This window comes from Polypterus senegalus, chromosome 3 (assembly GCF_016835505.1).
Source record: "Polypterus senegalus isolate Bchr_013 chromosome 3, ASM1683550v1, whole genome shotgun sequence".
Classification (NCBI taxonomy): domain Eukaryota; kingdom Metazoa; phylum Chordata; class Cladistia; order Polypteriformes; family Polypteridae; genus Polypterus; species Polypterus senegalus.
In genome coordinates, this window is record NC_053156.1 from 286,320,326 (window position 1) to 286,345,454 (window position 25,129).

General features: G+C 40.6%; 1 protein-coding gene across 6 annotated transcripts in view; it reads left to right on the forward strand.

The window, feature by feature from the left end:
* The window catches only part of ppfia4 (PTPRF interacting protein alpha 4), a 494,511-nt gene that overhangs the window by 375,366 nt on the left and 94,016 nt on the right, over positions 1–25,129 (forward strand). For all 6 annotated transcript variants that reach the window (XM_039749365.1, XM_039749366.1, XM_039749361.1 and 3 more), the window contains 3 exons: positions 2,759–2,890; positions 6,361–6,423; positions 9,797–9,888. In XM_039749365.1, coding sequence (XP_039605299.1) covers positions 2,759–2,890; positions 6,361–6,423; positions 9,797–9,888 — 287 coding nt within the window. The remainder of the gene's footprint in view (positions 1–2,758; positions 2,891–6,360; positions 6,424–9,796; positions 9,889–25,129) is intronic.

Below are 25,129 nucleotides of genomic sequence, written 5' to 3' on the forward strand. Positions count from 1 at the left end.
CTGAACACTGCCTGGCAGTCGGTAGTGCTGAGACCACTGCGACTCCTAACTCCTTCTCATAAGGTGTACTCTTGATTTTCAGACCTCTGATTGCATATTCCAACCTCACTTTTTGACGTTCTATGTGTAATTCTTTAAATTTACTGACATTAAACTTCATTTGCCACAAATCTGCCCAAGCCTGTATGCTGTCCAAGTCCCTCTGTGATGATTCAAAAGATTTAAGATTATCTACCAATGCACCTGGCTGGGTATCATCTGCAAACTTTACAACAAGAAAGCAGACAAACTTTCTTTTTGTTATCAAGAGATCTTAATACATACAAAATATGTAAAATTATTTTACATTATACACTCACCTAAAGGATTATTAGGAACACCTGTTCAATTTCTCATTAATGCAATTATCTAATCAACCAATCACATGGCAGTTGCTTCAATGCATTTAGGGGTGTGGTCCTGGTCAAGACAATCTCCTGAACTCCAAACTGAATGTCAGAATGGGAAAGAAAGGTGATTTAAGCAATTTTGAGCATGGCATGGTTGTTGGTGCCAGACGGGCCGGTCTGAGTATTTCACAATCTGCTCAGTTACTGGGATTTTCTCGCACAACCATTTCTAGGGTTTACAAAGAATGGTGTGAAAAGGGAAAAACATCCAGTACGCGGCAGTCCTGTGGGCGAAAATGCCTTGTTGATGCTAGAGGTCAGAGGAGAATGGGTCGACTGATTCAACCTGATAGAAGAGCAACTTTGACTAAAATAACCTCTCGTTACAACCGAGGTATGCAGCAAAGCATTTGTGAAGCCACAACACGCACAACCTTGAGGCGGATGGGCTACAACAGCAGAAGACCCCACCGGGTACCACTCATCTCCACTACAAATAGGAAAAAGAGGCTACAATTTGCACGAGCTCACCAAAATTGGACAGTTGAAGACTGGAAAAATGTTGCCTGGTCTGATGAGTCTCGATTTCTGTTGAGACATTCAAATGGTAGAGTCAGAATTTGGCGTAAACAGAATAAGAACATGGATCCATCATGCCTTGTTACCACTGTGCAGGCTGGTGGTGGTGGTGGTGTAATGGTGTGGGGGATGTTTTCTTGGCACACTTTAGGCCCCTTAGTGCCAATTGGGCATCGTTTAAATGCCACGGCTACCTGAGCATTGTTTCTGACCATGTCCATCCCTTCATGACCACCATGTACCCATCCTCTGATGGCTACTTCCAGCAGGATAATGCACCATGTCACAAAGCTCGAATCATTTCAAATTGGTTTCTTGAACATGACAATGAGTTCACTGTACTAAAATGGCCCCCACAGTCCCCAGATCTCAACCCAATAGAGCATCTTTGGGATGTGGTGGAACGGGAGCTTCATGCCCTGGATGTGCATCCCACAAATCTCCATCAACTGCAAGATGCTATCCTATCAATATGGGCCAACATTTCTAAAGAATGCTTTCAGCACCTTGTTGAATCAATGCTACGTAGAATTAAGGCAGTTCTGAAGGCGAAAGGGAGTCAAACATGTATTAGTATGGTGTTCCTAATAATCCTTTAGGTGAGTGTACTTTATGGTTCTGGAGGATAAATTTTTTTCTTTTCCTTGCTGAACGTTTAATGTACAACAACAGAATGGTGATCAAGGTAGCAGATGATTCGTTCTTCCTGAATGCTTCGCCCACAAGGAAAAATGTTTGGATTTTATTGTACTCTAATGGGAACTGTTGACATTAAGATCCATCTGGGAAATTACGTAACTAGAAGGAAATTCTGTTTTGTCTTGTTAAGCTGTGTTATATTATCCATCCATTATTCAACCCACTAAATCCTAACTACAGGGTCACGGGGGTCTGCTGGAGCCAACCCCAGCGCGCAAGGCAGGAAACAAACCCCGGGCAGGACACATACACACACACACCAGGGACAATATAGGATCGCCAATGACCCTAACCTGCATGTCTTCGGACTGTGGGAGGAAACCGACGCAGACATGGGGAGAACATGCAAACTCCACGCATGGAGGACCCGGGAAGTGAACCCAGGTCTCCTAACTGTGACGCAGCAGCACTACCCACTGCGCCATCCTGTTTTATATTAGGACAATAAAATGTAAACGTAATAGAGGTGATGTAGTGTCTTTTCTCATAATCTGCCACAATCAACAGTCACTGAGAAAAGGTTATGAATATTATAATGACCCTGAAGTTACATCCAAATTTTCTTTGCAATTAAAAAAAAAATCCAAAAATGTAAGCATTTACTAATTTTGAGTCCAGGATTAAAATGTACCACATTCTAGTGTCCCTTCTGGCCTTTTGAGTAGAACACTACCCGCAACCTACACTGCTCTACCATATTCCTCTTGACAGATGTTAGACCATTTTTGTAGCCCTCAAAACGACTCTGCTCTTCTTACTGAATACGGTTATTAAATATCGACAGCTGACCTGATGGTACATCTTTGGGTAACCTCCGAGGTGAGAATAAACCAGCTTCACACAGGAGGAACCCCAGACAGACAAGGAAACTGGAGATCCAACGTCGGGCTGTGAAGTAAACAGAAAATGAAAATATTTGTGTCTCTTTATATAACTATCATTAAACTCATTGTTTCACAGCCACTCACCTTGCTACTCTCTATTAAGACAATGAAGAACGTTACAGAGAGAGCATGAAAGGAGCTTGGCAGTACTTGATGTCACCTTCTGTTCATAAAACAACTAAATGTCCTTATCTTTTGCTGTCTTAGGCACGCCAGAGAGAGAAGATGAATGAGGAGCACAACAAGCGGCTTTCAGACACCGTCGACCGGCTCCTCACCGAGTCCAATGAAAGGCTACAACTTCACCTGAAGGAGCGAATGGCTGCTCTAGAGGAGAAGGTCTGATTCTTCATGGCTGTAAATCATTAAAAAAAAAAATGAAAAAGACAATGATGAGAGTCCAAGAACAGGGTGTGTTTCTTTCGGCCATTGCTGTCATCCCCATTGTGAAGTCAAACTGAACAAAAAATGCTTCCCAAAACTGAAACTTAATGTAATCAAAACATCGATATTACGATACAGTAGTAGTGAACCAAATTAAAGATAATTCAACAATAGTATGGTATTAATTGATTTAGGAAACAAATTCCAAAAGAGCAAAATACAACAAAACAAAATACTACGTTACAGGGATTAAACACTTAAAGACAAAGGTATAAAAAAATAAAGTAGGCCTACAAATAATTGAAAGGACTCCTGGCAAACAAACTAAAAACAATAATGAAACTCTTAAAGAAAATGATAACAAAGAATACCAGAAAATAATCAAAAAAACGACTTTTTAAATTCTGGCAATGGGCAAAAAGCTAAACGAAATGAAGTTCAACGTCACTTTAAAATTAACAACCTGCTAAATTTGTTAAAATAAAGTTGGATGGATTGATTGTTCAACAAATAACTTTGTCTTAGTTTCAAGGATGTGTCAAAAGATTGTGAAATAAACAGAAGAGATTAGAATGACGTCACTCAAAGAATCTTTCTCCAAAATTTCACTGATGTCGTTTTCGTAGTTGGATCCCATTCCATACGTTTCTTTTAATGTAACTAAATCTTTTTTGTTTTTTCTTAAGTTGCATTAGTTACCGCTAGTTCTTTATTTCGAAATCCATAATCTACATGACTGTGAATACAATTAGTAATCTCTCCATTGCCATCCACAACATGCAGGTACCCATAAAACATAACAATATACAGTACGTTTATAACTATCAAATTTTACTACCAAATATTATTATTTGTGATATTTTTTTTTTGTGAATTTCCCCTTGGGATGAATAAAGTATCTATCTATCTATTATATGGTACCTTTAATCAGTCTATCTATCTATCTATCTATCTATCTATCTATCTATCTATCTATCTATCTATCTATCTATCTATTAATAATTCCAAAGTTAAAATAAAATGCACCAAGGAAATACCCAACCAATATTAAAAAAAAAATTACAAGAGTAACAGTAGAAAAAAAACAGGAGAAATGAATAATACAAATGATCACAGTTATTAACAAGTTCTGGACTGTTGTGGACGTGTAAGTAGGCCTGAAGATTATTATGAGCTGGTATAAGAAAAAAAGGAGATATTAACCAAAAAGACTAAACAGAAGAACTACCAGAAGAAGTGTGGCGGTGCATGTGTGATTGTTCTTTATACAATTCCACACCCTTGGTTCAATCTACTGCGGTAGGCTGGCGAGGCATATGAGGAATGCTGAAAGTACATGCAGGGCAAGAGATATCAAATATCAAATATTTTTAGATGTATTCTATTACATTTCTGTCATAGGCAAAATGTCTACTTCTGTATATACTGTACATATAATTATATGAAATCCAAATGTTTGTCTGTCGGGTGGCACGGTGGAGCAGTGGGTAGCACTGCTGCCTCACAGTTACGAGACCTGGGTACGCTTCCTGGGTCCTCCCTGCATGGAGTTTGCATGTTCTCTCCGTGTCTGCGTGGGTTTCCTCGTGGTGCTCTGGTTTCCTCCCACAGTCCAAAGACATGCAGGTTAGGTGGACCGGTGATCCTAAATTGTCCCTAGTGTGTGCTTGGAGTGTGTGTGTCTGCGCCCTGCGTTGGGCTGGCGCCCTGCTCAGGATTTGTTTCCTGCCTTGTGCCCTGTGATGGCTGGGATTGGCTCCAGCAGACCCACATGACCCAGTAGTTAGGGTATAGCGGGTTGGATAATAGATTGATGGATGGATGTAACTTCACACTGTTGCATTCCATCTGAACTAGTGTGGTGCCGAGGTGTCACCCATTGCATGGCTGTACTCGGGCCATAACCTGGGGTCCTGAGTTGGTTTGTCGTGTGGTGGGTGTGGCAATGTGCTGTGTCAGTGTGTCCTCCTAACCTCTCTCTCGATGTTACTTGTCAAAGACAGGTAATAGAATAAATTTTAAAATATTCGATATAGGGCGGCACGATGGCGCAGTGGTAGCACTGCTGCCTCACAGTACGGAGACCTGGGTTCGCTTCCCAGGTCCTCCCTGTGTGGAGTTCGCATGTTCTCCCCGCGATTGTGTGGGTTTCCTCCTTGTGCTCCGGTTTCCTCCCAAAGACATGCAGGTAAGGTGCATTGGTGGTCCTAAATTGTGGTGTGTGTGTGTGGGCTGGCGCCCTGCCTGGGGTTTGTTTCCTGCCTTGTGCCCTGTGTTGGGTGGGATTGGCTCCAGCAGACCCCTGTGACCCTGTAGTTAGGATATAGCAGGTTGGATAATGGATGGATGGTTCAATCTAATCACCATTTTGCACACATATCCCAGTTTGTCATGAAGAGACAGTACATTGAAACCCCACATTTTCACCCTTGAGATGCTTGTTGTTTTTCTTCTTACTCCTTTTAGTGAGTTTTAAGGACAGCATCTATTCCTGGGTTTTGAGCTCTGAAATAAATGTAATTAATTAATTGATTGATTGATTGATTGATTGTTTGATTGATTGATTTGTCTCTGGGAGGGTACACCTTAAGAAACTCCATTTATGGAAGTTAGTGCTGCCTTAAAGTTACAAGCCCATGTGTCTGTGGGTACTGCTGCTAGTGATAAGTATGAAACATCAAAACGAATTAAAAACTTTCAAAATTGTAAAAAACAAATTCTACATGTGTAAATAAACCAGAAATGATTCAAGACACACTTCTAAATAAAGAAGAAAAATTAAGAAACCACAAAATCACTTCACTGACATCCAGGACTTGAAAACCAACATAAAAGAGTTTAACAAATCTCAGGAAAAGCAGAGCAAACTGAAGCTAACTAATGCCACTGCAACATGTAGTGGTAGACAGGGGTCTTTATGTCCCTCTGGTGAATTCACCCCAGCTGGTATCAGCACCTGACATCCACACAGCAATGAAGTTCCCTACCATTTTGTATCAACATTAAGCAAAACAGTTTACAAATATCAGAAAACAGGAAAGGGGAAGAAAAGTAAAATGACAAGGATGAAAAGGTGGGCCACCGTTTCATCACTGCCCAGGGACCACCCTCTCTCTGTCTTTATAAATCACATGGAGTGTGTCTGTCAGAGATTTATTGTTTGCTGCAGAGTTAGCATCATTATTAATAAGTACTGCCTGCATGTTTCTGCTTTATGATTATTTTTGCCTTGCCTTTGGATTATGCACTGCCCTTGTAAGCTACAATACCCTTCTGCTTGATCTTTGCCTTTTTTATCCTGTGTGTTCATCCTTTTCCTTTCATTTATAAAGGTTGCATTTTATAATTCAATTCCTTTAGAATAATCTTTCTGATATTAACATGTTAACTCTTTCTAATCATCCATGAACATTTTTTTTTTTCAGAATTCTCTGATTCAAGATTTGGAAAACACGCAAAAGCAGTTGGAGGAATATCATCTCACCAAGGTAATGAAGAACATTTTTGTCTTTTGCAGTTCACGTTGAAGATCTACTGGTGTTCAGTTAAAAACAGATTTAAAAAGACATTTTCTTCTACATCTGCAGCTCAGTTCTATAACTGCCTTATATCATAACAGATTTCATTAATTTTTAAGATCTTATACAGGAAACTCCTTCACACTTGGTCATGTTTTAGAATTGAAGATCTGCTTCTCCCACCTTCAATCACTGGTCAGGAATCCTGTCTTCAGTTCAAAAGTTTGACCCTCTGTGAAGGGGCCTCCTGTTTGCGTCCTACTTTAATTTTCAAGAGGTTTTTAATAACCAATATTTTAGTAGAAAAATACATGTGTTTTGCGTTTTGGGTGTACAGTATACGACTTGACATGTGGATTATACGACACAAATAACGTGAGATTTAAATAACCTTGCAGTTGTCCACTGCTAGTCAACATAGGTTTCTGCTCTATTAGGAACCTGTCATCCCCATTCTTCATTGAAAACGTTAAATTAAATTTTTGTCTCGGTCATCACTACAAACTACATGGGATCAGAATTGAAGAAAAGGGACTCTTTCTGGGAGGCATAATCCTTTAATCTGGTCTTTTGATTGTTGTGTGGGTCCTGCAGCTAGTAGACATCAGACAGCTGGAAACCAATCTGAAAAGCCAAAACAATTAGATTAATCAAAGTTATGATCGCACGCTGATCAGCTGTCACTAGAACAGTATACCGAGTTTACTAAAATACAAGATGTTGAAGAACCACTGATTTCTTAATAATAATAATAATATTATTACTGAACTCCAATCTTTTAATAGAAGTAGTTTTTTGCATAGGCAGATTGTCTTCCTTAAAGTTATGCTTTATGTAATACTAGCTGTCCCCCGCGGCTCTGCCCACGTAGTAGTGAAACGGGACAAACTTTAACAATTCTGGCCAAGCGGAAGGTAGGTACACTCCAACATCAAACTCTGGCACTGTATCTGATCATTTTTAGCTCTGATGGGAGAAAAGCACATGGCTGTGATATCTCTGGCAATCAGCAGCTACCCTCTAAAACAGACGTAGCTCTGATCTCTCTCTCAATAATGTCAAATGTTAACAATCTGTAAATGATAATGTCTGTTCAACAAACAGATATCACTAGCTAAGCGGAGGCAAGGTACGCTCCAGCATGTGGCGGGAGGCAGAGTGACTCGAATGGAGCCTGGCAAGTGAATGGCTCCCCACTCCCCTTCCCTTAGCCTGCATCCTCTTTCTCGGATTTGTGTAAACAAATGGGTGCCACAAGTGAACTATGGCATTTAGCGCGATGAGAGAAGTTGCAAAATCAACCGGAATGTTCAAGCAAATTATAGAAAAAAATCTGATCTAAATCCGTTAAGTAGTTCTCTCGTTCACTAGCTAACTGGATGTAAGATACTTCCCGAGGTTGTAAGTGAGGAGGGCCCCGCCCTCTCTCCTCGGCCTACTGCATGTCTCTTGGATTCGCGCAAATAAACCGGTACCGTTAGCGAACTATGATACATAGCGCAATGAGAGAAGTCGCAGAATCAACAGAATGTTCAAGCAAATTATAGAAAAAAACCCGATCTAAATCCATTAAGTAGTTCTCTCGTGAAAAGCAGACAGACAGACAGACATCCATCCATTATTCAACCCGCTATATCCTAACTACAGGGTCACGGGGTCTGCTGGAGCCAATCCCAGACAACACAGGGCACAAGGCAGGAAACAAACCCCGGGCAGGGCGCACACATACAAAGCACAATTTAGGATCACCAGTGCACCTAACCTGCATGTTTTTGGACTGTGGGAGGAAACCGGAGCAAACCCTCACAGACACGGGGAGAACATGCAGATTTCATGCAGGGAGAACCCGGGAAGCAAACCCAGGTCTCCTAACTGCGAGGCAGCAGCACTACCCACAGCACCACCGTGCCGCCCGACAGCCAAACATTTGGATTTTACATAATTATATGTATATACAGAAGTAGACATTTTGCCTATGACAGAAATGTAATAGAATACATCTAAAAATATTTGATATTTGATATCTCTTGCCCTGCATGTACTTTCAGCATTCCTCATATGCCTCGCCAGCCCACCGCAGTAGATTGAACCAAGGGTGTGGAATTGTATAAAGAACAATCACACATGCACCGACACACTTCTCCTGGTAGTTCTTCTGTTTAGTCTTTTTGGTTAATATCTCCTTATTTTCTTATACCAGCTCATAATAATCCCTGCATGTACTTTCAGCATTCCTCGTATGCCTCATAAGGCTGAAACTTTTTTGACCGGCTCTCCCTCTTTAGATCCCATTCCTGTGAAGCCTGCTTCTGAGGCTCTGTCATTGTGAAGCACGTTAGTCACCTTCTGTTTACTTTTTGACTACCACCAGTTGTAGATGGGCCCCCATTACCCGCAGTGAACATATCGCTCATATTTTTGTGAATACATCCCGGCTGTAAAGATGACTCTCAGCATACCTCCTACACCTTTACCCTCCTCGTGTCGCAACATGTTTTGCCAAGCATTTTTTCTGTCGATTGCGTCACCAAAGCTGAACTGACCAGTCAGACAATAGCAAATGACACATCACGTTGGTCAGATTGACCTCACACACGCACACGCACACATACACACACACACACACACACTCACACAGAGACAGTAGTTTTTTTTTTTTTTACATAGTATGTCCTATATGACGTGGTGACTTTAAAGACACCAAACTTTTTTTTTATTTTATTTGAAGAAAATAACATTACATACAATGAAGTTGAACTTACACAACTAAGGACTTCATAGTCAAACTTAAAAAACATGAAAAGGGGAAAAATTAAAAAGTGACAAAGCCTAACACAACGCAATTCAAACCCCACTCGAAAGACATCAATAATGTTTATAACATCCTTAAAATAATATACCCCAATTGTAATATATGACAAGAACTGCTAAGCTATTAAAGAATGTGACTTTGATTTACACGATTCAGTAGGCTTAAATTGAAGCTGAACTGATGACGTCTTGCAGCATCAACATACACAATTCACATCTCTTTTGTTAAACACATTCTCAAGTTCAATGCAATTCAGGTCAGCCTCTGCTGATCCCAAATGGAGTGCCATGTTTCCCTTTCTGGTGTTTGTGAGGTGTTCTGACTTTCTCCTTCCTTGCGTTTTTCTCGATTTAGTGATTTTACGCCACTTTATGCTAATAAAATACTCATTAGCTCAAAAAATGCTTCATAATCTGTAAGACTCCTGTTATCAATAAACTGTACGCTGGGCTCATACCATACTGTGGTCACAGCAGGGCAAGAAATATTGACAGCTAATACAATGAAGTCTTTTTTCTGTGTTTCCATTAGGAAAGGTTAACAAGTGAAACTGAAAAACTGCGGACAGAAATTGAGCAGCTGAAGAGAAGGAGTTCCATTCTGTCAGACAGCATCCACCCACGGTAAATATCTTCTGGAATTTGTTATTGGCTAATGACTCGTCATTGCTTTTCGGTAAACTTACATTATTTCATTTTTGCTTCATGAGCACGGAAGTGCAGTGTGTGGCATTGGAGCTGAAGTCTGATTTGGGGCAGGACAGCAACAACAACGTGTATTTTATTTATTTGTAGCTCATTTTCATACAAAGAATGTAGCTCAAAGTGCTTTAGAAGATGCCATAAAGATAGTTACAAGAAAAGGAAAAACAAATATGTATGTAAGATTATTAATGAGTAAGATTACAATCTGAAAATACATTTTTTTAAAAATATAAATAGTAGAAGGGGAGTGCCCTTATGTATGATATCTTAATGTAAGTCTCTAAAAATGAGTGATAAGGTCAGATGGCCAGGAGGACAATATATATATATATATATATATACAGTGTATATATATATATATATATATATATATATTAACTCCAGTTAAGTTGGAGGAAAAAACAAAATCAGCAGGAGTTCCGAGGCAAAAAGACCACCCAGCCCCTATTGGGTATTCCACCTAACATAATCTTCTTAAGTTTTTTCTCATTGTTTCGAGTCTTTGTCCCAGAGGGTCCTATGCAGTGGGTCTTTTGGACAGCTGGGGCACCCGTCTTCATATGGGCATCACAGGTGGCTGCACAGTTCCTTGATCAGGTGGCGGTCATGCAAAATGCCACCATAGAAGAACCGGAAAAGAAAGCAGAGAAAAGTAGAGATGAGTAAAGATTTCAAATCCCTGTAGAATATGATAATTCTATGCCTATATAGTTGTTAAGATTGCAACTAAAATGTAGCTACAAGAAAGGCAAAAAAGTGGAATTTAGCAGTTTTTTGACATGTTCCACAGTATTAGCCTGGCATATCAATATTGGCAAAGTTTTCCAGGTTTTAGGTGCGTAACAGCAGAAGGCTGACTCATGACTTCTTTAACTCTGGAATCCCTGAAGCTTATGATTTTTTTCGTTGCCCCTGACCTCCTTATATTTTCATGACTTATGCCAACAATCTCGTAGCTCCTTATCACTGCGCCAACAGCCTGCTTTTGTTTTGCAAATGTGTGGATTAGGAGAACGCAGGCTGCTGCACCTTCCCCTAAAAAAGTTCAAGTCTGTGTTGAGGTGTTTATCTGGCGATGCGTTTGTAAAGAATTATATAGGTAAAGAAATACCGTGATCCCTCGCTATATCGCTCTTCGACTTTCGCGGCTTCACTCTATTGCGGATTTTAAATGTAAGCATATCTAAATATATATCACAGATTTTTCGCTGGTTCGCGGATTTCTGCGGAAAATGGGTCTTTTAATTTATGGTACATGCTTCCTCAGTTTATTTGCCCAGTTGATTTCATACAAGGGACGCTATTGGCGGATGGCTTAGAAGCTACCCAATCAGAGCATGTATTATGTATTAACTAAAACTCCTTAATGATATACGATATGCTTCCCGCGGGATGCTTGATTGTTTGCTTTTCTCTGTCTCTCTCACTCTATCTGACATTCTCTGCGCCTGACGGAGGGGGTGTGAGCAGAGGCTGTTGCCTAGAGGATACGGACTCTCCTCTAAAAAATGCTGCTTTATCGCGGTGTTTCGGCATACTTAAAAGCCCAACAGCACATATTGATTTTTTGATTGTTTGCTTTTCTCTCTCTCTCTGACATTCTCTGCTCCTGACACACATTCCTTTGAAGAGGAAGATATGTTTGCATTCTTTTAATTGTGAGAAAGAACTGTCATCTCTGTCTTGTCATGGAGCACAGTTTAAACTTTTGATTAAAGGGTGCTATTTCATGTCTAGAGGGCTCTAATAATGTTAACTGTGTGGGAGAGTTTATAAGGGCTTAAAATGTATAAAAATAACCATACAAACATATGGTTTCTACTTTGCGGATTTTCCTCTATCGTGGGGGGTTCTGGAATGCAACCCCCGTGATTGAGGAGGGATTAATGTACTGTGATTTGAAATACATACATTTCATGTGTATTCCGTGTCTACAATGATCTGTGTAAATATAGAATGACCGTGGAAATGCGAGGCAAGAAAAACTGAACACAAAGCTCAAACAGAAAATGTTTTCATATGTAATAGTAATAATGACATAATTTTGACGTGAAGTAGAGCATGTGTCAAGACTGCAGACCAAATATCCAAGAAACACTTTCATAAAAGGCATAACACAACAAGTATGCTTTTATTCAAAAATAAAACCAAAGATAAAGAAAATACTCAACTGGCATGTTGCTAAAGGCCAACTGTCATTCGGTACGAAATAAAACACGTTTGCATACGTGTGTGTTTGCGTGTTTCATTTTCAACCAGCTGTCACGGGGGTAACGCTGTTCCATCGCAGATGGTGCAGTGGAGAAGCTACCACTTAGCTGCTTTGAGATAATAGGTCCCTGCATTTAGCACTTTGAGTAGTGAGCAGCTTTGATTATTATTATTATTAATATTATTATCATATCATAAAAGTGTACATTTAATGTGAGTCTGTAACATCCTGGGTGAATTTATGGTCCTTGTAAAAGTTAGAGCTGGAGGGATAAAAGCAGACATACAAACGCAGTTCATTCGTTTCTTCTTGATGTCTTGTTGAGCAAACAGACGCCGGAATGTCAATGGTGGACGTTTCTTTTTCTTGCACACAGACATTCACATCAACATGTCATTGGAACGATTTTTTTTATTCAGTTTTATTCTTGGAGTTTTGAATAAAACTGAATTTGAACACAAGAGAGACACAAATCACAGACAATAATCAGGAAAGATATGAAAAATAATCACATGAGAATACAAAAAGGTATAGAAGGTTTTATCCGCAGATCAGATAAGGCTCAGTGCAAAACGCTGACCATTTATCCTGTCTGCTGATTAATTCAAGGTCACAACCCCGGAGACCAGACCCTTAGAGACGCAGGACACAACCCTGACATAAAAATGGCTTCCATAACAGAGAAAGGTTAATAGACCTCAAAATGTATCCCTAATCGTGAGACAGGCTTTCCAAAACAAAGGAATGGGCAAGATTATGTACGGATTTATACACCATTAATAGTATTTTAAAGTAAACTCTAAGTGACTTGGGTAACCAATGTAGTGACGCTAAAACTGGTGTAATATACTCAGCTTTTCTTTTTTTGGTTAAGTTTCTGGCTGCTGCAATCTGCACTAATTGCAGCCAATTGAAGTTTTTTTTAGTTAGTCCTGTAAGAAGTACAACACAGTAATCTAGTCGACTAAAAACAAAAGCATGGATTAATTTTTCAGTGTCTTGTAATGTTATAAGAGGTCTAACTTTTGCAATTTTCCTTAAGTGAAAAAATTCAGTCCTAGTAATCTAGTTAGTATGAAATTTGATGTTTAGGTCAGAGTCCTTGATTACACCTAAATCTTTACCTCCGCATTGACTTTTTTTATTTCTAACTAGCTGTCCCGTATAATAGTCAAACAAGACAAATTTTAAAAATCAATTAAAAAAAAATGTAATAATTTGTATTGAGAAGAATTTATATTGATATCTTTCGTATCCAAGAGACTCTTGATATACAATATTTTTGGTTTTGCTATCAAGGGTGAGAATGCAGCTGCGATCTCTTTGCCAAAGATATAAAAAGATGGCAAGGTATCTCTGGCCAAGCAGAAGGTAGGTACGCTCCAGCATCAGACATTGCCACTGTATCTGATTGTGTTCAGCTCTGCCAAGAGTGCGTTCCCCGCATGGGAAGAAAGGCACATGGCTGTGATATCTCTGCCAATGATCAGGTACCCTCTAAAACACACGTAGCTCTGATCTCTCTCTCAAGAACATCAAACGTTACTCTTTAAAAAATCTCTGGATGATAATGTCGGCTGAACAAATAGGTATCGCTAGCAAAGCAGAGGCAAGGCACACTTCAATACGTGGCGATAGGTAGAGTGACTTAACTTAGGCTGGCATGGGAGTGAGGAGGGCCTCAGCCCGCAGCCTTTCTCTTGGATTTGCATGAATAAACTGGCACCACAAGCAAATTATGATGCTAAATGCAATGAGAGAAGTAACAAAATCAATCGGAATGTTCAAGCAAATTATAGAAAGAATTTGTTAAGTAGTTCTGTCATGGCGGCACGGTGGCGCAGTGGGTAGCGCTGGTGCCTCACAGTTAGGGGACCCAGATTTGCTACCCGGGTCCTCCCTACGTGGAGTTTGCATGTTCTCCCAGTGTCTGTGTGGGGTTCCTCCCAAAGACATGCAGGTTAGGTGCATTGGCAATCCTAAATTGTGTGTGCCCTTCCCGGGGGTTTGTTTCCTGCCTTGCGCCCTGGGATTGGCTCCAGCAGACAACCGTGACCCTGTAGTTAGGATATAGCGGGTCGGATAATGGATGGATGGATAGTTCTCTCATGAAAAGCGGATTATTTCTAATGCCCTCGCTATTTCCATTTTTACCAATCACTAAGATTTCTGTTTGTTCCTTATTTAGTTTCAGAAAGCTATTACTCATCCATTCAGAGCATCAGGGTAATCATCAATAAATAAAGCTGTGTGTCATCTGCATAGCTGATGGGCTGGCATTGCCTTGCTCTCTCTGTGGGTGTATATGGGTTTATTCTGGGGATTGTACTTTAACCATAAGGTCCAAAGCGAGTGCTGTCAGACATCAGCTGACATCTCTAAAGTGGCTGTGATGGAAGAGCATCCCATTGAGAACAGGTTTCTGAACTTGTAGCCATTGATGCCTGCTTGGTATCTAAGTCAGGTAAGGTAGTACAAAATGGATGGATTTTTTTCCCATGGAAGCCTACATTCTTTTTTAAATGTCTGTGGTGCATATGGTGCACATGAACACAAAAAACTAAACCCATATCCACATAGCACACTTAAGTCAATGCTTACTGTATAGTGTTAACAAAATTATTACTAAGTGAAAATCATAAAAACAATGTGTGGATTTTTCCCCCATTAGACCACACAACACTAAAGTAAATTAGTGCAACTGCTTTACAGCTTCCATGGCCTGGGTTCAATTTTGTCACTGTTATTGCCACTCAAGCTGCCTTGGTCATTATTGATGAGCAAAGTGATTAGCATGAAATTGAATTTGCAGTAAAAGTCAGTGTTTCACTTTGCAAAAACAATTGCAAAAGTAATTGCATTTCTATTCCAGTGAAATTTGTGTCATTTGCAAAATGAAGACATACTTTTAGTTCCTGTCCAGAAGGTTTTTCATTCATTAATTCCACTTGTGTCTCTCTGAAGTTAAGTATTTAACACTAGAATCCCTGAAGCCTACGAAAAAAAACCTTAAATTCCTTTACACCTCTCCATTAGCGTCTTTTGTTTTTCAAATGTGTCGATCAGCACAACCAGCAAGCAGCCTGCTATCCCCTCCACTCCCCGACGGAGCGGAAGTGAGTTGCAACCTTCTCCCAGCTCAAGTGTCTTTATCATCAAGTGAGGTGCCTGGAGTTGTACAGGGTAAATAATACAGTATATAAATATACAGTATTATTTGGAATACATGCATTCCATGTGTGTTTCATGTCTACGATGATCTGGGTAAGTGTTGGATAACAGGATATGTGGGAAATGTAAGAAATGCTGAACACATACCTAAAGCAGAAACGTTTTTCATGTTATACTAATAATGACGTGAAGTATATAATGTGTGAAGACTTTAGTCCAAATATCAAATAAACATGTGCGCTTTTATTCAAGAATATAACCAAAATAAAAAAAAAAAATGATGCAATTTACATGTTGCTGTCAACGAGTTAAAAACCCAAGCTCAAATGTCAATCGACAGAAAGTCAATATGTATTCTTGGAAGGTGCAGAGGTAAGAACTGCTGTCTTATAACCCAAAGGTCCCCGGTTCAAGTCCGGGTGCTCCTTGTTTTGAATAGTGAGCTGCTATTATTATTACTATAATATAATAAAATCATACATTTGATTTGGATCTGTAACACCCGCTGTGAATTGTGGCTAAATTGTGAATTTTTTTATTATTCAGTTTTATTCAGTCAGTGACGTTCATATGGTACAATGCACTTGCCTGTCCCACTCTGAGTCGATGGCATTTCTCTCCATTCTTTTCACAAGAGCAGCGATGACTGCTGTGGTTGATCCCTGCTCAGAACTATTTGTCATACCAGCAATCAAAGATACGATGTCCCGTGGTCGCTATCAGACTATCACGCAGCATTTGCGCTTTGACAACAAAGACACCCGTGCAGAATGTGTGAAAAAAGGAAGATTTGTTGTGATTTCGGATATCTGTCAACGTTTTGTTGAGAACTGTGTTTTGAGTCACAACCCAAAGGCAAAGACTTTTCAAGTCTGTGGTCGTAAAGCTTATGGAGCCATTTCTGGACAAAGGCAGAACCGTAACAACAGACAGATTCTTCACAGCAACAGACGGCTGCACCACAACACAACTCTGCTTGGCACCATATGTAAAATGGGACTTCCACCAGCAGCTATAGTTACTTCAGTATGCGAGCAATTCGCCACGCTAGTGTTTAGATCTGGCAGTGCCATGCTGACAATGTACGCACCCTATTATTATTAGTCAGTCAGTCATTTTCCAACCCGCTATATCATAACACAGGGTCTAGCATAACATGGAAAAAGTTTCTCTTTTAGCTATGTGTTCAGCACTTCTTGCATCCCATTTCCTGTCATCCTACACTTACTTACACAGATTGTTGTAGACACGGAACACACATGAAATGCATGTATTCCAAATAACGATACATTGTTTACTCTCTACAACTCCAAGCACCTCACACCCAGATAAATACACTTGAGCTAGGAGAATTTTGAGACTTACTTCAGCTCTGTCAGGGTGGAGGGGTTTTGGGAGAATGGGATAGCAGACTGCTTGTGTTGATGGACACATTTACAAAAACAAGAGATACTAATGGATAGGTGCAAATGAATTGAAAGTGGCCTGGGATTACAAGTTTTTTCATAGGCTTCAGGGATTCTAGTGTTAAATTAAGATCTTTAGTGGAAAAAAACTAAATCACGGGAAGTATGCATATCGTCAACTCGGATAAGGCGATTGCTAGGCAATAGCTGGGGGAGCGGGGTTTGGCAACAGCCAGATTTTGCCGTGGAGAAAACACAATAATGGGCACAAGACTGAAGATTCAAGAGTTTTATTCGTCACACACACAATTATACAAGTACAGCGTATAGTGAAATGAAAAGAGGTGATGATAATAGCAGAAAACTCACATGGCAAGTAATGAGGACAGCAGATGAGCTTCAGATGTTCCAGATCAGCAGAGCAGGAGTGTAAGAGAGCCGAGACCTTGCTGGGGTCGCACCATGTATTGTTTATCATACAACATGCGCCTCCACTTTTTACTTTACTGGATTCAGCCGTTCTGTCCATCTGAAAGAGAGAGAAGTACTCAGATGGGTTTATTTGGTCCGCTATTGCAGGTGAAAGCCAACTTTCAGTCAAACAAAGAACTGCAGTCCTTGATGTCACTTTGGAATTTAATCCTGGCTCTGAGATCATCCATCTTACATATTTTCAAGTGATTGGACATTTGTGAGCAGGGTACTGAGCAGTGGAGGATGATGTGGCTTATTCCTCAGTCTGTTCCTCATGTTTCTTTCTCCATTGTCACAGTTTGGCTCCTGTAGCTCCTTTGTTATTGTTCCCCTCATCACGTAGGATCATACTGAGAATCTTACTTGGACACAATGGGTCAATAGGTAGATCACCTGGAAGCAGGTGAGTAAAGTGGTTCCCAACGTTTAAAATCGTGTTGCGTTTTGGTTTATCTTCATTTGGAAAATTTCAAACACATCTCATGTTTAAAAATGATCCACAGTGATGTACATGAAAAACAGAAACAGAATCGACTTTACCAGCGTGCTGCGTATTTACATGCTTTACACAGCAGCAGAAAGAAGCACATGTGGACACGGAAGTGCAAACGAGACGTTAGAAAATAATTCCTTAATTTCTCCCATGATTTCTAGTAGTTTCATCAGGTTTTTATTCAAAATGATAGCGAAAGTTATTAATATATTTTGGAGGTGGTTACAAAATTGTGCACTTTGATGTAAAGTGTTGTAGCGGGGCTACATAATAATAAGCACAGTGGACCCTTGACTTACGAACTCAATTCGTTCGCGAGGGCTGGTTGTAACTCAAGTTGGTTGTAAGTCAAGACTATTTTTCCCATAAGAAATAATGGAAATACCCATAATGCATTCCAAACCTCCCACTGCAACACTTACTTAAACTTTTCATAATAAAAAAGGGTTGTATAATGTGCATAATTTACCAAAACACCAATAATTTTTCTAATGTACTAACCAAAAAGTTATAAAAAGTGCCTAGCCTACCAGAAAACAATTTCATACTCTACTCACCATTTAATTTAACATCTTTGGGCTGCAGGAAGGGAGGAGGAGGAGAATGAAACGAAAGGTAGTTATTGTTTTGAAGAAGCCTCCTTATGCAAATCTTTGCTTTGTAAAATTATCGAGATGGTGGATTTCGACATGCTGTACATACCATATTCATTTCCCAAAAATTAGCATTAGAAAATCAGGTGCGCGTCATACACGAGGAAACTTCTTCTGCTTGGGCTCACTCGCGCATTCACGCTCTCTCTCTCGCTCGCTCGCTTGCTTGCCCACTCGCGCTCTCTCTCTTGCTCGCTTGCTCGCCCACTCGCGCTGTCTTGCTCTCGCTCACTTGCTCGCTCACTCGCACGACAGTGCTGGCTCTCTCTCTAAACGCTTCCTATACAATCACAACGCACCCTTGCACCAATGCACCCACGCACCATCGTACACGGGGCAAAACATTTTTCGCAATTTTCCTTGTAAAAATTAGGGTGCGCATCTTACATGAGGGTGCATGGTACATGAGTAAATACGGTATTAGCGGGATTGATCACATGAACACCACTCTCATATTTCCGCACAATTTCCTTCTTCGTTTCGATTGTGATCGCTTTCTTTACCTTCGTTACCTTCTCTTCCTTCCTTAGCAATTATGCGTCTTGCTTGCCATGGTCTTAGTGAATCATATATATAGATAAATCACTGCACTGACCGAAATTACGTTCACAAACACATGTATCTGGGCTCCGACTGACGCTCTCGGCTGTTTGTTTACAATCCCATAGCGGATACACGTGACCGCATTTGGTTCGTAATGCAAGATGTTGGTCGTAAATCTAAACAAAAATTTTGGTCATAAATCAAGTTGTTCGTATGTCAGGCCGGTTGTATGTCAAGGGTCGACTGTACTTGTTTTTGTCTGTGCTGAGTGCATTTTGTTTTCATCGCAGCATTTGCTATGCTATATGTGTGTATAAGTAATTGTTGTCGCCGTAAGATAAAAGGGGAAGGATGATGAAGAGAGACCACAACCCCGAGATGGAAATTACCTGTTGTTTTCCACCAATTACATCCGGGATTGTCATTATTTAAACTAGAGGAGCGTAAAGGAAGAGAAAGCGAGGAGAGAGTAAGAGATAAGAGAAAGAGAACAAAGATAGTGAGAAGTGAGGATCCATTATCTACAATCATTTTCACCCATCATCCCGTTTATTGTGCCATTCCATTACTTGCTTTTTTCAAGATCCGGATCAACATTTAAGGCAACCTATGGAGAGAAACCGTGGGGTTTGGATTCACACCAACCACTGCTGAGGACACATACGGTGAGGTCGTTTTTGTATTGTCGGGAGGAAGCAAGGTATCACATAAGCCAGTCGTCAATATGGTTTACGTTAAAGCTTTGTCGCCAGAGTTCTTTGATCACTCAGTACTGACTTTGGCCCACACAACATATTCCACCCAAAAAAGAAAAATCTTTAGTGAGTTTTACTTTTCACAATTGTGAAATCACCACCGTAGAAAATTTTAGTGTCAGTTCCGCAAAACTGCAAATTAAAATTTGCCTGTTTTGCTGTTATATTTCAGCTAGTGTTCCTAGCTGAGATTCATATCCTTGTTTTAGGTCCTTTTTAAATGATTTATTTACATTAATGTTTCTCTTGTTTATTATCTGCACTGAGTACTATGCCTTGGTTATGTTCCTTGTGTTTTGTGGGTGGTCCCACATGAAGTAGGCCACCTGCCAATCATTGCCAAGAACTGCCTTCCTTCCTGTAAATTAAGGATCTCCGATAGTTCCTGGCAGTTGATTTCAAATATACGAGGGAGTTTTCTGTGTTTCTTGACTACACATTGTACCTTTTGTAAATTGTTGGGTTTTTTTACATTCTGCTCTGTCTTTTGATTTCGCCATGGGTTTCTATATGGGGACTTTGTTTGCTTTGATTGCCTTATTGTTTCAGGCAATTAATTTATACCCTTTTGAGTTCATTGGAGCGTCGCATATTTTTATGTAAAATCTTATGTTAGATGATTCTGTGCTTGCCTTTGTTTCTAGCTGGGGTTTTATGGTGAAATACCCCTCAAGTGGACATTTTTGGAAGTGCCTTTGGGACTTGCCTGCTTTGGGACTCCCAGTCATATTATGCACTCATCATTATTGGACAGTTATTACATCTATAGCAGCGTTTCCCAAACTGTGGTACGCGGAGCCTTTTCAGGTGGTACGCATTGCGGTCCCTGAAATTTAATTTATCTTTGCAAAACCCTTTATGACAAGCCTGTTGTGAGCAAAAAACAATGAAACTGTTTAAATACAATAATATGTGGATTCCCAAATTTAGTGTGTTGTGAAATTTCATCATCTGAATAAATAACACCTATTATTCGAATCAGTATTTAGTTCATTTAACGCTACCATAATTGCGTTTCGCGGAAGTCAGCTTCTACTTCTTCACTGTTTGAGCCTTTGGTCACAAGATGAAAGCACAACGCCGACACAATAAAGCACTCGCGTTTGTTGTTATACGTGCACTGCCGCCGTATCGCATCGTAATCACTAGATCTAAGCACAAAGCCGATACCATTTCGTCTTCGGTAACTGCGTCACATACAGGCCGAAGGCAGGATTTAGTTTCGGAGCGGAATTTATCAATTTATGTACATGCACACATTTTTTCATGAATTTTATGCATAATTTCTTCCAATTCTTTAACTTTTATTCAGATTTCGGGTAGATTTAGACCTGAACTCCCCCCTTACAGCTCTCCCTCCCTTTCAACAAGGTGCGGGTGGTACGCAATGCAACTCACTTAACCTCAGGTGGTACTTGACGTCCAAAAGTTTGGGAACCCCTGGTTTATAGGACATTTACTTTTTTAGAATAAGATTTTGGAGTTGCATATATATCAGCATTTTGTGTTATATTTTCATTCAGAGCCTGTAGAACCCTTTAACCGAATGTTAGAAGATTTATGAGATTAGTTTTAATAACATTTATTTTGAGATATATGTTAAACTAGCAAAATACCCGCACTTCACAGCAGAGATGTAGTGTGTTAAAGAAGTTATGAAAAAGAAAAGGAAACATTTTAAAAATAATGTAACATGATTGTCAATGTAATTGTTTTGTCACTGTTATGAGTGTTGCTGTCATATATATATATATATATATATATATATATATATATATATATATATATATTGTGACAGATTAAGTGCTTGCTCGCACCCTTGCACCCTCAGACACCACGTCAGACACCAGGTAAAAGTCCAATAGTGATATTTATTAAAACAATAATGTGCACAAAGCACTCTCCACTCCCTAATACTCCAATAATAATACAATAATAATCACAATCCTCCACTCCCAGACGCGTTGCCCTCCTACCACCCAACTCAGCTCATTGTCTGGAGCGAGGCACCGCCCTTTTATAGCCCCTGACCCGGAGGTGTTCCTGTCCTAACAGACCACAGTTCCTTATTCCTTCCGGGTCAGGGCAAACAGTCCTTCATAAGGCACAACAGAGCCCATAAGTCCCCCCACAGCGACTCCTGGTGGCCCCCAAGGTATCCAGCAGGGCTGTGTAAAAATACTACAAAGTCCATGAGGCCCTGCTGGACCTCGGGGCATGATCCTGCTGTCGGGAGAGCTCCTCCTAGCGGCCTGGGGTGAGGACCGCATGGAAAGCCGGTAGTCCTCCACAATATATATATATATATATATATATATATATATATATATATATATATATATATATATACACACACATATAAACATATAAACATATAAAAATATCTACATATACACATATCTACACATACACATATCTATATATATATATATATATATATATATATATATATATATATATATATATATATATATATATATATATATATATATATATATAGTGGAACCTCAGTTTACGAGTAACTTGGTTTACGAGTGTTTTGCAAGACGAAAAAAAATTTTTAACAAATTTTGACTTGATAAACGAGCGATGTCTTGCAATACGAGTAGTATGGATACAGTTTGTCTGGTCAGCGTCATGTGATCACAACTGAGCTGATGGCACGTGTCTCTCTCTCTCCTTATCTCTCTCGCTTGTGCACGTCTCTCTCTCCTTATCTCGCTCGCGCCGTCTCTCTCTCTCTCTCTCCTTATCTCTCGCCGCGCGCAGCTCATATCCCTCTCTCTCCTTATCTCTCTCGCTCGTGCGCATGTCTCTCTCTCTCTCTCTCTCCCTCTCTCTTCTCTTGAGGGCAATTGTCTCCTATTCTCCATCTGAGTCTGTGTGTCTCACTCATATAGTCAACATCCGTACGAGCGTATATTGTTTACTACAGCATTGTGACTGTGTGTGTGTGCGCGCGCACGTGTATGCTGTGAAGTGCGAGTCCCCATCTTGCGCCCCAAAACACGAAGCTGAGTCTCAGTACTTTAACAACACCAGCTTTATTCAGCTTGAAACAGCAACAGCGCGGTTATTTATCGTAGCGAGATCTTTATAATGTTCCTTGTATGACCCATTGACGGCAGGCGCTTATAGCATGTCTGCGATCTTTTTGGATGCGCTTATACGGCGAACTGCTACAGCACTGGGAGACTGCGATTGCTTTGGGACACTCTTCCGTGTGTCGTCCCGTTGGGTGGAATCCCACATGAGTTTAGAAACTCACTCACACCAGCCATGATTCTTTTTAAAGGTAAAGTGCAGGTTAATTTGTTTTATGTATTTTTACTTGATATTTTGTATTAATCATTTTTATATGAATAGTTTTGGGTTGTGGAACGAATCATCTGAGTTTCCATTATTTCTTATGGGGAAATTCGCTTTGATATACGAGTGCTTTGGATTGCAAGTACGTTTCCGGAACGAATTATGCTCACAAACCAAGGTTCCACTGTATATACACACAGACACATATATACATATATATACAGATCTACATATATATACATATCTACATATATATATACTGTATATATATATATATATATATATATATATATATATATATATATATATATATATATATATATATATACACTGTGGACGCGGCCTGGACACAGACAGATGGACTTGTTGTTCATCACCACCACACGTTTATTTACAACTAATATTTACAATAATTAGCACACACCCCAAACACAGTCCTGGCCACACAATGCCTTCTTCTACGGGCCGCCTCCACTCTCTCTCCTGCTTTGTCCTGCTTCCACCCGACTCCAGCCTCGAATGAAGGGAGACGGCCCCTTTTATTTCATCCCGGATGAGCTCCAGGTGTTTCCCGGCATTCCTCCCTGGACACGCCCCTGTGTGGCGGAAATGCAGAAGCTCTCCGGGTGTCCCTTCTCTTCTTCCCCCCAGCACTTCCTGGTGTAGCGGAAGTGCTGAGGTCCAGGATCCCCAAGGAATTGGGGCGCCCCCTGGCAGTGACCACGGGTCCCTACAGGGTTGGGCTTCCAAGCCCTCTACCCATGGCCCCCAAAGCAGCCAGGATGGCAGCCCCCACATGATCCAGGGCGGGTGTAGACCCTCTTCCGGTCCCTCAAGGCGTCCCGGCCGGGTCGTTGCCCCTGGTATCCCTGACAACACATACATACATACTGTGAACGCTGGCCTGGACACACACAGACAGACATCGTTGGCTCCACCACACACTGTTTATTTACACTTATTATCTACAAATTACGTGCACTCTCAACCCCAGTGCCTCCAGCACCGATTCCCCAAAGTCCAGGCCACATAGTTCCACTGCCTTTCTCCTGGCCGCCTCTAGTCCTCCCCTCCAGCTCCGTCCTCTTCCATTTTATTCTTATTTTTTCTCCAGCCGTCTGAAGTTTTTTTTGTTTTTTCTGTCCCCCCTGGCCATTGAACCTTACTCTTATTCGATGTTAATTAATGTTGATTTATTTTGTTTTCTTATTGTGTCTTTTATTTTTCTATTCTTTATTATGTAAAGCACTTTGAGCAACTGCTTGTATGAAAATGTGCTATATAAATAAATGTTGTTGTTGGAGGGAGGCGGCCCATTAAATGGGAACCCGGATGGCCTCCAGCTGCTTCCCGGCATTCCTCCGTAGCCACGCTCCAGTGTGGCGGAAGTGCCGGCTGCGCACCCGGAAGCCGTCCGGGTGTTCCCTGTCGTCTTCCCCCCAGCACTTCTTGGTGTGGCGGAAGTGCTGGGCTCCCGGGATATTAAGGCACTGGGGCGCTGCCTGGCAGTGGCCACGGGTCCCTACAGGGCTGGGCTTCCAAGCCCTTCACCCGAGGCCCCCAACATAACCAGGGCGGACGCCCCCTCACGGTCTGGAGGAGGCACAAGCCCTCCTCCGGTCCTCCTGGGCGTCCTGGCCGGGCACCACAATACATACATATATATATCTACATATATATATACTGTATATATCAAAATCCTCACGCTTCGCAGCGACGAAGAACTGCTTTTAAATTTTTATTAAGAAGAAAAGAAAACCTTTTTAAACTGAGGAAAAATATACCAATAACTATCTGTTATGGATCTCTTTGTATAGCACGTTGTCAGTTCATCACTCCGGTTTTAATATGACCAAGCTGTGCACTGAGATTACTTTTGAGAATGCAATGTATAGTTTTGTCCAGGAGAAAAGCAATGTTGCCTCAAATCAATGGCAACCTTTTGTAAGGTCTGTCCCTCAGACTTATTAATTGTCATCGCGAAGCAGAGCCTTACTGAAAATTTGAGACATTTGAATTGAAATGGGAGATCAGAGGGTATAACAGTGATGCCAGGAATACATTCAGAGTGTGGCGCTCTGCTGTTTTTTTGTGTAGCTGCCTTCACACAGCCTCTCCGCTGCTTTATAAACGAACGCCATATA